Source organism: Glycine soja, chromosome 2 (genome assembly GCF_004193775.1).
Source record: "Glycine soja cultivar W05 chromosome 2, ASM419377v2, whole genome shotgun sequence".
Classification (NCBI taxonomy): Eukaryota; Viridiplantae; Streptophyta; class Magnoliopsida; order Fabales; family Fabaceae; genus Glycine; species Glycine soja.
The window spans coordinates 9,904,126-9,921,193 of NC_041003.1; the positions used below are offsets into that span (position 1 = coordinate 9,904,126).

The 17,068-nt window shown below is 34.6% G+C and overlaps 1 protein-coding gene and 1 pseudogene across 1 annotated transcript; one reads left to right on the plus strand and one right to left on the minus strand.

The window, feature by feature from the left end:
* The first annotated feature begins 798 nt into the window (after window positions 1-798).
* On the plus strand, window positions 799-9,949 carry LOC114386239 (annotated as a pseudogene).
* Window positions 9,950-11,464: 1,515 nt separating this feature from the next.
* LOC114386246 (abscisate beta-glucosyltransferase-like) lies at window positions 11,465-13,254 on the minus strand. Its single transcript, XM_028346212.1, has one exon. The coding sequence runs from the start codon at window positions 13,112-13,114 to the stop codon at window positions 11,687-11,689; it is 1,428 nt and encodes a 475-aa protein (XP_028202013.1). The 5' UTR covers window positions 13,115-13,254; the 3' UTR covers window positions 11,465-11,686.
* Between the last annotated feature and the right edge of the window lie 3,814 nt (window positions 13,255-17,068).

Consider the following 17,068-nt stretch of genomic DNA (forward strand, 5'->3'; position numbering starts at 1 on the left):
AGAGAGAAAAACATTTGTACTTTCTATAAAGACTTATTGAAATCAAGAGGCTGTTTGTCTCTTGAATTGTGAGTTTCTCGAACAAAAGGGAAAGGGATCCCTCGGGTGTTCAGAAGTTGTAAAAAGGATTTTTATAAACTTAGTGGAAATCTCGAGTGGGTTGCTTGAGGACTGGACGTAGGCACAAGAAATGGACGAACCAGGATAAACTGAGTTTGTATTTCTCTTTTCCCTATCTTGATTACTTTATCTTGCATATTTTATTTATCTTGAACACTTGAAGTGTTTTTTTGATAAAACTTTCATCTTCATCTTCAATATTTTTAACATATAGATTTAAAAGGGGATATAGAAGTCAATTAAACGAGAAATTTTATTACTTAATTCACCCTTTTCTTAGGTTATTGAGGCCACTTGTCCAACATAAACTCTCTTAGATATAATGATTCTAAAATATCTTTTAATATAATGTTTTATTATTATTTATCTCTGTGCTTATTCACATATTTATGGTTTGATCATCCATCTTTATGTACTATTTTAGGATATAAATATTGGGAAATGTTTGTATGCTAAAAACTTGGAAAGGATATCTAAAGTGTCATATCTAGGAATAGAGTGGTCTTCTTTAGCCTGTTCATGCATCTTTGCTCTTAATGCAAATAATTTAGTAATCAATCGCCAAGGGATTGTGAGCGATATTAAGTGATTTAGATTTTTTCACTTGAGGGATCTTAGTTAGAATATACTCGTAAATGCGGGTAAACAGAGCAAGCCAGCTTCTCTAATTGAGCATACATGGCCCCCAAAATAGATTCAATTGAAATTGAATTGTTCTTCCCTTTCCTAGAGGGAGGCCATCAGATTCCAATGATAGACGCAGTGAGAGTGTTCGCATCTCATGGAGCCAAATCAACGATTCTCACCACACCCTCTAACTCTCTCCTCTTCCATAACTCAATCATGCGTATTCATAGCAAGCATATTCATTTCAACATGGTTCTCAAAACTGATTCAATTAAAATGTTTTTTTCCCCTTCGTAGGAGGAGGCCATCAGATTCCAATGATAGACGCAACAAGAGTGTTTGCATCTCACGGAGCAAAATCAACCATCCTAGCAACACCCTTCAACTCTCTCCACTTCCAAAACTCGATCAGCCGCGACCAAAAAACCAGCCTTCCCGTCCCCATTCACACCTTCTCCACCTACATACCCGACGCAAACATGCCTACTGTCAGTCCCTTCATCTACTCCTCGGCTCTCCTCGAACCTCATCGACATCTCGTCATTCTACACCCGCCAAACTGCATTATTGTCGACATGTTCCATTGTCGGGCTCACGAAATCAGTGATAAACTAGGAATCATGAGCATTGTCCTCAACGGTCATGAGTGCTTCCCTTGTTGCATCACTGAAAACATCAGAAATCATGTAATGCTTGAGAATCTAAGTTCAAACTCAGAGCCTTTTGTTGTTCTGAATATCCCTCACAGAATTGAAATAACAAGGTCTTGTCTTCCCTTTTTTTTTATAGAAACCCGTCTCAGTTTCCTGATCGGATGAATCATTTTGACAACAGTTTAAACATTGTTACCAACAACTTCTATGACTTGGAATTGGATTATGCTGATTACGTAAAAAAGGGAAAGAAGACATTTGTAGGACCAGTGTCTCTTTGCAACAAAAGTACGGTGGATAAAAGTATAACAGGGAGGCCACTCATTATCAATGAACAAAAGTGCTTGAATTGGTTGACCTCCAAGAAACCCAATTCTGTTCTTTATGTTAGCTTTGGAAGCATTGCTCGGTTGCCCCCTGAACATTTAAAGGAAATTTCTTATGGTCTTGAAGCTTCTGAACAATCTTTCATTTGGGTGGTGAGGAATATCCATAACAACCCATAAAAAAGAAATAAAATGGGAACAAAGGCTTTCTTTCGGAAGGGTTTGAGCAGAGGATGAAGGAAATGGGTAAAGGGTTTAGTTCTTAGAGCTTGGGCTCCTTAGCTGTTTATTTTGGAGCATGTTACAATAAAAGGGTTTATGACACATTGTGGATGGAACTCCTATTTGGAAAGTTTGTGTGCTGGAATGCCAATGATTGCATGGCCTATCTCAGTCGAGCAATTTTTGAATGAGAAGTTGATAACTGAGGTTTTAAAGATTGGTGTCCAAGTGGGGAGTAGAGAATGGTTGTCATGGAACTCAAAATAAAAAGAGTTGGTGGGAAGAGAGAAGGTGAATCAGTAGTGAGGAAGTTGATGGTAGAGAGTGAAGAGACAGAGGAAATGAGAACAAGAGTTCACAAAATCCATCTCTGCCATGGATGGAAAGAAAAACTTGTAGAGAAAGCTAAAGAGAATATAAAATGGAGGAAAATCTAATTAGCATAGCATGAGAATTAGCTTACAAAAGTGTTGACTATTACAGTTTATATAGTTTGTTATAAGAATAACTAACCTTTAACTAACTAAACTAAGTAAGCTAACTCTAGTTACAATGTGATCAACCTGAATTAACCATGATCAAAATGATATCTATGCTAATATCCCCCCTAAGCTAGGAATGAATATTGGACATTCCTAGCTTGGAATACAAAAATTGAAAAACACCAAGCAACAAAGCCTTAGTATATATGTCTACAAGCTGATTAGTAGAGGTAACAAGCAACAATTTCACAATTCCTTTCTACATCTTCTCCCGAACTAGATGACAATCAATCTCAATATGCTTTGTTCTTTCATGGAAAACTGGATTTGCAGTTATGCGAAGAGGAGATCGATTATCACAATACAAAACAACAGGTTGATGAAAACCTATTTTGAACTCTTCAAGTAGGAAAGTAAGACATTGTACCTCACAAGTGGCACTAGCTAATGCTATATACTTAGCTTATGAGGAGCTTTTAGATACGGTAGCTTGTTTCTTCGATTTCCAAGAAATCAAAGAATTACCAAGATATATTGCATAACCAGTAATAGATCTTCTTGTATCAATACAACCAGCCTAATCTGAATCACTAAAACCTTTCAGATGAATGTTACTATCTGCAGAAAGAAAAATCCCTGCACCTGGAGACCTTTTGATATATCGAAGAATCCTGAAAGAAGATTTTTGATGAGCTGAGGTAGGTGCAGCAACAAACTGACTTAAATGTTGCATGACATAAGTGATATATGGTCTTGTGTTAGTTAGATAAATCAGTTTGCCAATTAATCTCCTGTAAGATGAAGCATCCGCAACCGAAATAGAGGAAACCGAAAGCTGATGGAGCCTAGTGGTATAATTAGAGGGAGTAGACACTATTTTAGAACCAAGCATGCCAGTGTCATTGAGAATGTCCAAAGCATATTTCCTTTGACAGAGATTGATGCCAGTAGGAGTTCTAGCTACTTCAAAGCCTAGAAAAAACTTCAAATCACCTAGATCCTTTATTTTGAAAGCATTGTCTAACAATTGTGTGATATAAACCAGTAAAGCGGTAATGGAGTTAGATTCATGCTTGAGAAACAAAGAATAATTAGATGTACACTGATTGTACACATGTGAGATTAAAAAGGAAGACAATTTGGCATACCATTGCCTACTTGCTTGCTTTAGACCATATAAAGATCTTTGAAGTTTACAAACCTGTCTCGGCTTATCTGACTGCATACCTGGAGGAAGAACCATATACATTTCTTCATTCAAATCACCATGTAGAAAGGCATTATCTACATCTAGTTGTTTCAAATACCATCGATTTACAATAGCTAGAGCCAATAAAAGCCTGACAGTAGTCAACTTGGCTACTGGAGAATGAGTATCCAAATAGTCCTGGTCCTCTATTTGAGTATAGCCTCTGGCTACTAGCCTTGATTTATATCTTTCTATGGAACCATCAGACCTATGCTTAATTTTGTAGACCCTTTTACATCCAATGGCAGTCTTATCCTGTGGTAGATTAGTAAGTATCCAAGTATTATTAACCTCTAATGCTTTAATCTCTGCATCCATAGCTTCAATCCAATTAGGATCTTTAGAGGCTATGTTGTATGATTGAGGTTCAACTTGTTGTTTAACAGACAAAATGACCTTTGTATAGGAAGTGGATAGTCTGTTATAAAAAGGAAAAAATTGAGAGGATGAAAAGTAGTACCTGTAGAGAGATTGGAAACAATTGATGATGATATGTGATGTGAAAGTCTTTATACTTGCTTGGCCTTTGTATCTGTCTCATTGACCTTCTAAGTATCTGAGTGTCTCTTTGTGAAGTAACAAGATTAGAAATAATGATAGCAGGTTCAATAATATGATGATCAGATTAATCAATATTAAGAGAAGAAGGTGACACAGGTAAGACTGTAATGGAATCAAGTTTATTTTGGATAGTGAAAGGAAGCATATCTTCATAAAAAATTGACATTTCTAGAGACAGAAATGGCTCTGGTCTTAAGGTCAAGAGTGACATATCTTTTTGTGTTTGGCTTAAATCCCAGAAAAATAGAAGTAGCAGCTTTTGGATCAAGCTTCTTTCTATTGGCAGTTATAGTACTAGTGAAGCATAGGCAACCAAACACTCTTAAAGAAGTAATATCATAGAGGGTTTCATAGAGTATCTCATAGGGTGTTTTGTTACCAAGAAAAGGAGTAGGTATGCAATTAATAAGCACAACAAAGTGAATTAAAGCATAAGACCAAAAAATGGAAGGAAAATTAGATTGAAACAACAAGGATATAGTAACATTCAGAAAATGTTGATTCTTTCTTTCTACAATTCCCTTTTGTTGAGGAGTTTCTACACAGGAAGCTTGATGTATAATTCCAGTTTCATCATAGAATTGTCTCAGAATGAATTCTGATCCATTATCTGATCTAATCATTTTCACCTTTGTATCAAACTGTCTCTCAACCATGGCAACAAAGTTCTTTAAGTGTGTTTGTGCTTTAGCCTTTGAGTGCATAAGAAAAATCCAAGAAAATCTTGAATGATAATCTATTATAGTGAGAAAATATTTGAAACCATTCAAAGATGTTACATTACAAGGACCCCAAATATCAACATGTATTAAGGCAAAAGCACATGAAGAATGAGATACACTAGAAGGGAAAGACTATTTTTTCTATTTGGAATTATGACAAGTATGACATACAAGCTGTTTATTAGTTGAGAAAAAGGTAAAATTGTTTTAACAATAACATCCTTTCAGAAGATGGATGGCCAAGCCTAAAGTGCCACAAGTCTATAGTGTTGGACCTTGTGGCCTCAATAATCTTAAGAGGGATAGGCTTAGAATGCAGAAGAAGCAACAACAATCAATTTAATAATTTTCTATAAACATGCAAGGCAAAATTGATTGCAATAACATAAATGAGATAAGGGAAGAGAGAATGCAAACACAGTTTTATACTGGTTCGGCCACAACCCGTGCCTACGTCCAGTACTCAAGCAATCCACTTGATATTTCCACTATCTTTGTAAAATCCATTACAAAGTCTGAACCACACAGGGACAACCCATCTCTTGTGTTCAGGAATCCTTTACAATAAGAGACTCACAGTCTCTTAACCAATCTCATTGAATAAGAAGAATGGAAGAAGAATTCTTTCTTCAAGAGAAGAATATTACAATAAAGATCATGTAGGAATCCTTATAGATTTTGCAAGTGTTTGGTCAAGGATTTCTTTTGAGAGAGCATTTGACAATGAAGTTCTTTTAGAATCTCTCTCATTGTCTTTTGAGAGGATAAGACATTTTTGCCAAGCAAAACTCTCTTTTTAAAATTCGTGCCCAAGTCACCTATTTATAGGCCTTTGATGGCCATTCACAAATCTAATGAAAAGATGTGACTGCTGGCAGATTTTCTGAAAACTTTCCACTGGTAATCGATTACAATGTTTGTGTAATCGATTACACAGTTATAATTTGAAGGGTTATGACTTTTGAATTTGAATTTCCAAAGTATACATACATTCACATTTTCTCCCTTTTTGATGATTACAAACATGTGATTTCTTCTCGACACCATCAAAGCTTGCATGATTTACATCTTCCCCTTTCTCAAGCAAATTCTTCTTGATATCATCAAAATCTTCATGATTTACATTGATACCACTTGTTGGACCTTGTGGCCTTTGTTTGTTGTCTCCATATATCATATTCACTTTTCTTGGGGAGAAATGTGGCCTTCGTTTGCTGTCTCCATAAATCACATATTCATTTATCTTGGAGAGAAATATGAATAAACTTTGATGCATGCCATGTGTTTGGATAAATTGCTATCAATGTATCGATTTTGCTCTTCTCCATTTTCATAGTCTTTCATCATGATACCCAGACTTATGATTTTCTTCTCTGAATCACTTGAATAATTTATGACATTATCTTCCCAAGTGATATATCCTTTCTTTTCTTTCTTCTCTTTGAAATTCATCTTGTCGGATTTTTTCATTCTTCTTTTAAACACAGGACAATTGAATCTCATGTGCCCAAGTTGATCGCTCTCAGCATTTTGGGGCTAAAGAGGAATCTTCTTCTTTCTCCTTTCATCATCATCTTCTTTCTTATCTAGTTTTTTTTATATAGTTGCATTTCTCTCTATCATTGTAGGAATCAAATTCAATGGCTTCCCATATCTTTAGATCTATGGCTTCTATAAAGATCTGCATTCGAGTTTTCCAATAATGATAACCCTCACCATTGAACATAAGAGCCTATTGATAGAATTTCCCTCAGGAAATGGAAATTTGGATGAGGCCATATCTATTCTTGAAGTTTTTAAACTTTATACAAGAATCTTGCTCTGATACCACTTGTTAGACCTTGTGGCCTCAATAATCTTAAGAGGGATAGGCTTAGAATGCAGAAGAAGCAACAACAATCAATTTAATAATGTTCTATAAACATGCAAGGCAAAATTGATTGCAATAACATAAATGAGATAAGGGAAGAGAGAATGCAAACACAGTTTTATACTGGTTCGGCCACAACCCGTGCCTACGTCCAGTACTCAAGCAACCCACTTGAGATTTCCACTATCTTTGTAAAATCCATTACAAAGTCTGAACCACATAGGGACAACCCATCCCTTGTGTTCAGGAATCCTTTACAACAAGAGACTCACAGTCTCTTAACCAATCTCATTGAATAAGAAGAATGGAAGAATAATTCTCTCTTCAAGAGAAGAATATTACAATGAAGATCATGTAAGAATCCTTATAGATTTTGCAAGTGTTTGATCAAGGATTTCTTGAGAGAGCATTTGACAATGAAGTTCTTTTGGAATCTCTCTCATTGTCTTTTGAGAGGATAAGACATTTTTGCCAAGCAAAACTCTCTTTTTAAAATTCGTGCCCAAGTCACCTATTTATAGGCCTTTGATGGTCATTCACAAATCTAATGAAAAGATGTGACTGCTGGCAGATTTTCTGAAAACTTTCCACTGGTAATCGATTACAATGTTTGTGTAATCGATTACACAGTTATAATTTGAAGGGTTATGACTTTTGAATTTGAATTTCCAAAGTTCCGTTGCTGGTAATCGATTACATGTTGAAAATTCAAATTCAAAACCTTTTTCAACAGCTATTTCTCAACCCTGTCTTCTGGTAATCGATTACACTTCCTGGTAATCGATTACCAGAGCCTTGCATGTCTTGAAAGCACTTTGTTTTAAGGCAAGGCTTGGTCTTTAGTGAATCTTGAAACAAGGCTTTGTTTGTTGAAGCAATCTTGAATTATTCTTGAAGCAAATGCTTATCATTTGAAGCAGCCTTGTTAGATTCTTCTTTGACATCATCAAAATCATGTATACATACATTCACATATAGGTATTTTATTACATGAAAAAGCAGAAACAACAGGAATAGAAGCTGTGATAAAACTAGGAGCATACTCCTTGAGAGGCTTGAGAGGAAACATCTTCAGCCTAGAAAGACCTTTCACCATATCAACTGTACCAATCCTTTTCAGGTTCTGCATATCCTGGATAAAAAATTTGTCATTCATGAAAATTAGCTTGCAAGGAAATGAAGAAAGAAGCTTAGATATAGAGATCAAATTGAACTGAAAGCTAGGTATATATAGAACATCCTTTAAGAATAGAAATTGAGAAAATTACGTTGTGCCTGCATGAGTTGTAGTGACTGTATGGCCAGTGGGAAGCTTAACAACTATGGGATTTATCTTCTTACAAGAAGAAAATAAGTGAGGAAAAGTTGTGACATGACCAGTGGCTCCTGAATCGAGTATCCATTCATCTGGACGTGCCTTGCTTACACTACAAGTGATGGATAAGACATTACCTCTGTGTGCACTGCTGGAACTAGTGATTGTACTAATTTAAATCACATGTGAATTGTTGTGACTTGAGCTCTGTTGCTGCAGCTGGGCCCTTAAAGCCTTATATTGTTGAAAAGTCAACTTCATATCAATATTTTGTTCATCTTGATTTTGTTCTGAAGCAGAACCATTTACCTCTTCTTTCAAGACATTCATATTATTGATATTTGAGCTTTGAGACTTATGATATTTATGTGCAGGAGGATAACCATGCTTCTTGTAACACTCATCATCTGTCTGGTTAATGAAACCACAATATGTACAAAGTTTGCTTCCTTTCCCACTGGAATTTCCTTTGCCAAAGCCACTCTGGTTACTTTTTCCTCCTTTGAAACCATAGTTTTGAGGGAAACCATTCTTCTTGAAACATCTATCAACTATATGATTGTTTTAGCCACAGTAAGTACATGATAGTTATGAATTTGATGAAGATGTGCTTGCTGCATTGATCAGACTATTGTTTCCTATCATATCATTGCTATTAATTTGTCTTTCTTGTTGAACTGCATAAGAAAAGACTTCAACTATACCAGGTAAAGGATCCATCATCAATACATTGGATTTGACATTGCTGAACTGATCATTCAATCCTCTAAGAAATTGCATAACTCGATCTTGCTTCTTTCTTTCCATAACACTAACAAGAGCATCACATGTGCACTTTGGATTGCATGTACAAAAAGGATCATGCCGATAACTCTCTAATTCATCCCGAATAATACACAATCTTGTAAAATAATAAGTTATTGTTTTATCACCTTGTCTTATGAAAGCAATGTCTTTCTGCAATTATGGGATTCTCAACAAATCACCTTGTGAATATCTGGACTTTAGATCTTTACATATGTCTCATGCATCATCCATCCAAAGAATTCTTTGTCTGATTGAATGTGAAACTGAATGGACTATCCAAGAAACCGCGATATTATTACATCTTTTCCAAACTACGTGAAGAGGATAATTCAATGCATATCCTTGAATTGAACCATAAACAAATTAAACTTTGTTTTTCGCACTCAATGCTATCAGCATTGATCGACTCCATGAACTATAGTTCGAAGAATCGAGAATTGGAGAAACCAACGTTGTTGCATGATTTTCTCCTGGATGAAGATAATATGGACTATGAATGTTTAATGACTGATCTTGCTGATTGCTACTCATAATGAAAGATAGTGAGAGGAAGAAATCGAACAGATATAGAAGATCAAAAGGATAAGAAGTTGCATAGCAGAACTCTTTAAGAGAAAAGCTCTGATACCATCACAAAATCCATCTTTGCCATGGATGGAAAGAAAAACTTGCATATAAAGCTTAAGAGAAAAGAAAATGGAGGAAAATCTAATTAACATAAAATGATAATTAGCTTACAAAAGTGTTGACTATTACAGTTTATATAGTTGGTTACAAGAATAACTAATTTGTAACTAACTAAACTAATTAAGCTAACTCTAGTTACAATGTGATCAACCTGAATTAACCATGATTAAAATGATATCTATGCTAATAATAGTCATAGACATTGCAGAGAAAGCTAGAAGGTTGTGGAAGAAGGTGGAACATCTTACGCTGATGCCAAGGCATTGATTCAGGAGCTTAAAGCTCACAGATTGGAAAGACAAGATTAGAATTATAAGATAAGAAAGGGTTCAGTTCATTGGGACAAGGTAAGCTTCACTTTGTTTATGATGAAGAGTTTATATTCATGACAACTACGCATAGAAAACACAAGAAGACAGCTTGTTACTTTCCTGCATCACTTGAAAACTAATGCTAGATGCCTAGATCTATGCATACAACGAGAGTACATTAATGCTGAGTTTTTATTTGGATACAAATAGGAGGGAGAGAAGGGAAACAAGAGTGGTGGAAATAATGGTGGTTTTTTTATATCATTAAAATGGAGTGAAACTTACTTTTTTTTTAAAAATAACTGTCACACTTTGCAAACATTAGGAATGCCACACATTCAACATTAGAAAATTGAATTTAAAAATTGGTTATTTAAAAAATACATGGGATTTTCTTTTTTATATTTTCTTGAGTTATTCAATGGCAAAGTGCATTAAAAAAAGTGCAATACAGAAACTGAGAAAAAAATATCATTGTCATAAATGGTCATAGAATTTTTTCTAATGAATATGTGATTGCATATGAACCTCAAACCACTCACAATTTTGGGTGACGCTGAAATCTTTTTTGTCCTATATGGTAAAGGATATGTGCAGGTATTTGGAAAATACAAGCATTAAACCATGATTTTTAATAGTCCTTTTGCTCTCCTCTTTTCTTCACTTGCCCTCAAAGAGAAGGGAAATTGTAATTGTTTAGCAAGAACTATTGTTATTCTATTGATTGGCTACACATTTGTAGTTCTAATTGTTGTGTTGCATGACAGACATTCTATGAGTTACAAAAGTTGCTTAGTAAGACTAATGGCCAAGTTGTTGTTCATGAATCGACTAATCTTGAGGAAGCTGCTAGGTACTGACTTTGCATACATATCCAATATTGTCGAATTCTCTGATTATTTTGTTACCAACACAGTTCTAACTCACTTACTCCGTTGCTCGCACCAATGTATGAGGTCAACAGAAATCACTGTTGATTTATTGCTACATCAGTGCAACCATTTATATTACAAGTTTCCATGGAATTTAAATTATATTAAATTAGATACCTAAATCTCAACCATCACAATTTAGCCATCTAGCTTGCAACCATTAACCACCTGTCCGGATGCCTGACACCAATACTTATTGTATTAGGCTGTTGCGGGAAACAAAATATCGTTGGCTACCTGTGGTAGATGATGATGGAAAGCTGGTAAGTATTTATTCCTTCTTGTAACTTTAAATTTTTGTGCTTCTTCCAGTAGTGACTTTGCCCATTGATTTTTCTCACATTTTTGCTAGGTTGGACTTATTACAAGGGGAAGTATTATAATTTGTTAAGGCAGCTCTGATTGTTATTCACGATCTTCTCGAGTCTTGTCCATATTTACCAATTTACTGTCAAATTGAATATCTTAGTTATATACATTAGACAGGGTTAAGGCCAAGATATTCCCTAACGAATTGACACACTTTTTTTTCCTAATTATTAGGTGTATAGGTGAAGATACAGGGGATGGGGAGTAATCATGATAGTGATCGATTTATTTTATTTTTTCTGTTCACTTTGAACTTTAAGTATTTCAAGTGATGCTGGAAAGTAACAAGCTCTTTTTCTTGTGTTTTTTGTGCTTGGCATGAATATAAACTCATCGTATAAAGGGACACTAATGTTGTCTCAATAAAGTATGAACTGAACGCTTTCTTCTCCTTTGTTTTTTCTTTCAATTACAGCTTTTTTCTCTTATAATTCTAATCTTGTCTCGCCAATCTGCGAGCTATAAGCTCCTGAATCAATGCCTCCGCATCAGCGTAAGATGTTCCACCTTTTTCCACAGCTCTTCTTGCTTTATCTGCAATCTCTTTGGCTCTTGTTGTCATTTCCTCTGCCTCTTCACTCTCCACCATCAATTTCCTCACTGCTGATTCAACCTTCTCTCTTCCCACCAAATCTTTCCATTCTGAATTCCACGACCACCACTCCCTGCTCCCCACTTGAACACCAATCTTCAAAACATCAGTTATCAACTTCTCGTTCGAAAATTGCTCGGCCGAGAGAGGCCACGTAATCATTGGCACACCAGCACACACACTTTCCAAAGTGGAGTTCCATCCACAATGGGTCATAAACCCTTTGATTGCAACATGCTCCAAAATCAACAGCTGAGGAGCCCAACCTCTAAGAACCAACCCTTTATCCTTTTCCTTCATCCTCTGCTCAAACCCTTCCGGAAGAAAGTTTCCGCTTCCATTTTCTTTGTTTTCTGATGGGTTGTTATGGATATTCCTCACCACCCAAATGAACGATTGTTCAGAAGCTTCAAGACCATAAGCAATTTCCTTTAACTGCTCAGAGGGTAACCGAGCCAAGCTTCCAAAGCTGACATAAAGAACTGAATTGGGTTTCTTAGAATTCAACCAATTCAAGCACTTTTGTTCATCTATAGTGGGTGTCTTCCCTCTCTCGGTTTTATCTTCTGCAGTTCTGTTGCAAAGGGACACTGGTCCTATAATCCATGCCTTCGTTCCCTTTTTTAGGTAATCAGCATAATCCGGTTCCAAGTCATAGAAGCTGTTGGTAACAATGCCGAAACTCTTCTCCTCTAACTGCCTCATCCTATCAGGAAACGGAGACGGGCTTCTCAGAAAAATAGGAACCTGAGACCTCGTCATTTCGATATGGTGTGGCAGATTAGGAACAACGAAAGGTTCCAAGTCTGAACTCAGATTCTCAAGCGTGACATGGTTTATGATATTTTCAGTGACGCAGCGAGGGAAGCACCCGTGGCCGGTGAAGACAATTCTCGCGATTCCTAGCTCGTCAACTATGTCGGGAGCCCAACGGTGGAACATGTCGACAACAATGCAGTCTGGCGGGTGTCGGAGGAGGAGCTGCCGAAGAGGTTCGAGGAGAGCCGAGGAGTCGATGAAGGGACCGACAGCAGACATGTCTGTGTCGGGTATGTCGGCGGAGAAGGTGTGAATGGCGACGGGAAGACCGGTTTGTTGGTCGCGCGTGATCGAGTTTTGGAAGTGGAGAGCGTTGGAGGGTGTTGCTAGGATGGTTGATTTTGCTCCGTGAGATGCAAACACTCTTGCTGCGTCTATCATTGGAATCTGATGGCCTCCTCCTACGAAGGGGAAAAAAAACATTTTAACTGAATCAGTTTTGAGGACCATGCTGAAATGAATATGCTTGCTCGCTATGTTTAATTACTACAAGAAAATTGTGAATTAGAAAGAGAATTTTAGCAAGGTGAGAGAGATATGACTTAAAGAACCAATCGCACGCAGCTTTTATTTATTGGTTTTTTCTATGAAGATAGATGGCGGGGGCGATAGATTCTATGAGATGAGAAAATTAAGATTGGAGCTAAAACGTCATGAGTGACATATTACAAGCAAAGTGCCAAGTTTAGTTGATTTGTGGTGTTCGACTGAAGCTTCCAATCGCTGTGATTCATTGAATAAACCAGTCAAACGAAATTGACATATATTGTCATTATTGTTATTTTAGCTGATACTTTATGACTATTGTATATGGAGGAAGGAAGACCTATCGGCACAAATATATAATTTCAGGCACGAATGAAGGATGCTTATACTTATATTCTTTCAGCATGGGTGATTGACCATGTCGAGCTCCTTGTCTTTTTATCCAATCGATCCAGGGCTCCTTTACAAACTGATAGGAAACTGTTGTAAACTACTAGCAGTTCATTTTAGCAGCCCCAGCAGTACTTCTAGAATATAACTGCAAGTTGCTAGTTTATAAAATAACTAGCCTTGAACCCGTATCGATTTTACGTTAGTTTCAAGAGCAATTTACATTATTTTATAAATTATTGTTATGTTTAACATAAATATATATTTTAGTGGAATGTGATTTTTAGGTTAGCAAAAGAATAAATAAATAAGAATGTACATATTTTTTTATTAAAGTTTTTTTTAAAATTTGTTTTTCATAAGATGTTTTTAATAAAAGTATAAAATTATCTCAAATATAGTTTCATATAAGTTAAAGTAATTTTTTAAAAAAAAACGCGTAGAGTATTAGACAGGAATAAAATTTTAGTAAAAGAAAGTGATTAGTTTTCAATTGATTTATTATAAGTTAATTAATAATAAACTTTATAAAACATAATTAGGTTATACTATCAATTGCCCAAAACACTAATATTTTTATACTTGATATGAAATGCGTTTCGAATTGTTATCGTATATTTGAGGTATTTATAATAATGATTTAATTGCATTGCTATTAACCTCACTGACAGTTGAAAATTACATACTAACAATCAAACAAAATGGTTAATCTCATTGAAGCTCTTAATTTGTTGCTAATTCATTGAGTTGCCTTTTCTAAAGAATTCATATGAACAAAATACAATAATAGATCAATCAAATGATGTTTCTTAACTTCAGCTTTGTAAAAAAAAACTATACTTTTATTATTTGAGTTATTTAATTTTGTTGGATGAGATTTTTCTATTGTATATTTTCTTCCGTGAACAAAATAATAACAAGTATTATTTTGAGATAAAAAAAACAAGAAATTATTTTTAATATAATGCCAAATGCCAATTTTCTGAAAAGTCTTGTCTCAATTCATAGTAATTTGAATTTTATTTTAAGAGAATCCAAAACCATTTTGGTCCTAATGTTAATCTACTCGAAGAAGAATAAAATAAGCATAGTGGACATGGTCTAGATGTAGTAGCATTAGAATTGGTCCAATTTCATGGCTATCTAAATAAGATTTCAGTCGTTGAGCAAATGTGTCCCATGAAGTACATGTCAGGAGTACCCTTACAGAAACACTCACATTTTCGACAAATAATTTTACATGGATATTGTTTTCACATAACATTAAAATGCAACAATTAATATGGCACTCAAGAATAAAAATGACTTTCTTCAGCTTACTATCAAGATCCCATTGCACAATTTCGGTAATCTCACCAATCACATCTTGCAAAAGAAAATTAAAATTTATCACACTTTGTCTATTAGAATAGTTAAGTATTAAATATTGAATAAATGCAAGATTATAATAACCTATTAGGTAGCCAGGAGAAGCTGTTACATTGAGTATATCATCAAAAGCAGTGAAATTATAAACATGGTTAGGTATTTCCGACATATCTTGTTGTGTCACTCTAGTTGCTTTCGTGAAGGCCAACCTGTAATCATGGTTTGTAGTCCTATACTGGCCTCTATTAGCATCCACTTCAAAGTTTTCCATAATATAAAAGATTCCTTCTTTTAGTTCATCTTGCTATTTTTCATAGTCTGCATTCTTCACTTGAGCACTAATTTTATCTCCCTACATGAATAAGGATGTTAGCTTTCACCCACAATTATCGACAAACATAGACAAAATTATGCATTATATGCTTGACTAAAGATTACTGGTTTATCCGTGAGAATCATTTCAAATGTGGGTTTTGGAGACCTATTAAGAATCCAAATGTTTATAATCCTTATTCCCACTTTCCATGTTTCTTTGGAGTCATTGATTAAATTGATGGGTTGTGGTTGACGTGACATTATGTTCTTATAAGCACTGCATAAACAAAAAATAAAACAACACTTAACTCAGCAGGAACAAAACTCTTCAAAATATACAAAACTCTCATGTTCAATGCTCTTATTAAACAAAATACTACAAACCCTAATTAAACAAAATCTTATCAAACATTGAGTATCGAAAAAACATACCTTTTTTTGTTGTTGTTTTGAAATGAGGCTAGGAACTTCTGTCTTTTCCCTTCCTTTTGCTACCCTGAGACCTGCTATATTTTACACTAATACTCTATACAACTCATTATTTATTTATGTTAAAGAAGATAAAAATGAAAATTAAAAGAAAATGTTTTTTTTAAAAGGAAATAAATGAAGTAATCTACATTTCATATTTCTCCATCCCATAATTCTCCAAATACCACCATATCTAAGATATTACAAACATATAATTGCTTCTGGAGTATGAGATTATGATATTACATCGACCATAGAGTAAAAGATAGTAGGTATACAAAAATAGGAATGTTGAATTTAAAATAGAAATAAGAAAAAAAATTAAAGTTTGGTATATGATCTTCGTGACCATATAATAATGGAGAAGCTTGGCTTATTCTTGCAAATTGGATTACAATTGTGGGTATTGGAGTTGTGCTATGACCTAGCCAATTCAGTCTTTTTTCAGCATAGTTATCATGCAAGACAAATTCGAGCTTTTTCCCTATGCATTTTTAACAAAAATAAAAATAGTAATATATTGGTGTTAATTTTAAACAACAAATTGGAATAAGTAAAACCATAAGTATGGTCTAAAATTTTGAAGATGAATTTAGTGATCTTGTTCATGTTTTGCAAATCTCGCTCTAGTGTAGACCTTGTTGTAACAACACCAATTATATCTGTAAAAAAAATAGTGTTAATATATTGTAATAGATATATAAACTTAAGACGAATAATATATGATACCTATCAGGAAGTCTGCCTGTTACTTTAGATTGTGAACTTTGTTGAAATGGATTGATGTTAGCCCAAAGTTAGTATATATAGCATTTTTAGCTCCTTTAATATGGTTTTTTTTTGTAAACAACAAAAATATAACAATGATTAGTCATACGATTGATGCCAAAATTATCTAATAATTTAACATCATCAAATGTGTAAAGTTTTTGAGGATTTATCTCATTTTTTAAAATTTTGTCATAAAGTTTATCTTTCATTAGACCTTCAATTTTTTAATCCTACATATTGAAACAGAAATGTGCATAAATGTAATTAGTTTTCCTGTATTGTCACCTTAATATTGGAAATGTTTAAAATGAGAAATTGCAAATACTAAAAATCAAAATATGGTTCATGTTAAAACATACATCTGAATCTATGAGGAAGAATTGAATAAAAGATACATGCTTTCCATTGAAGATTTAACAGACTGTCAAATACCTAATAATCTGACATTCGATAAACCATTTTCCTTTGATCTGGTTTGATATCTTTAATTTTGTTTTCTCTTGAATTGTTTGAAGACATAACTGCATAGGAATGAGAAAAGGCAGTATAATGATGAATGATATAGAATGAAGTATGCCTATGTTTCTTAAATGGAATGAATAT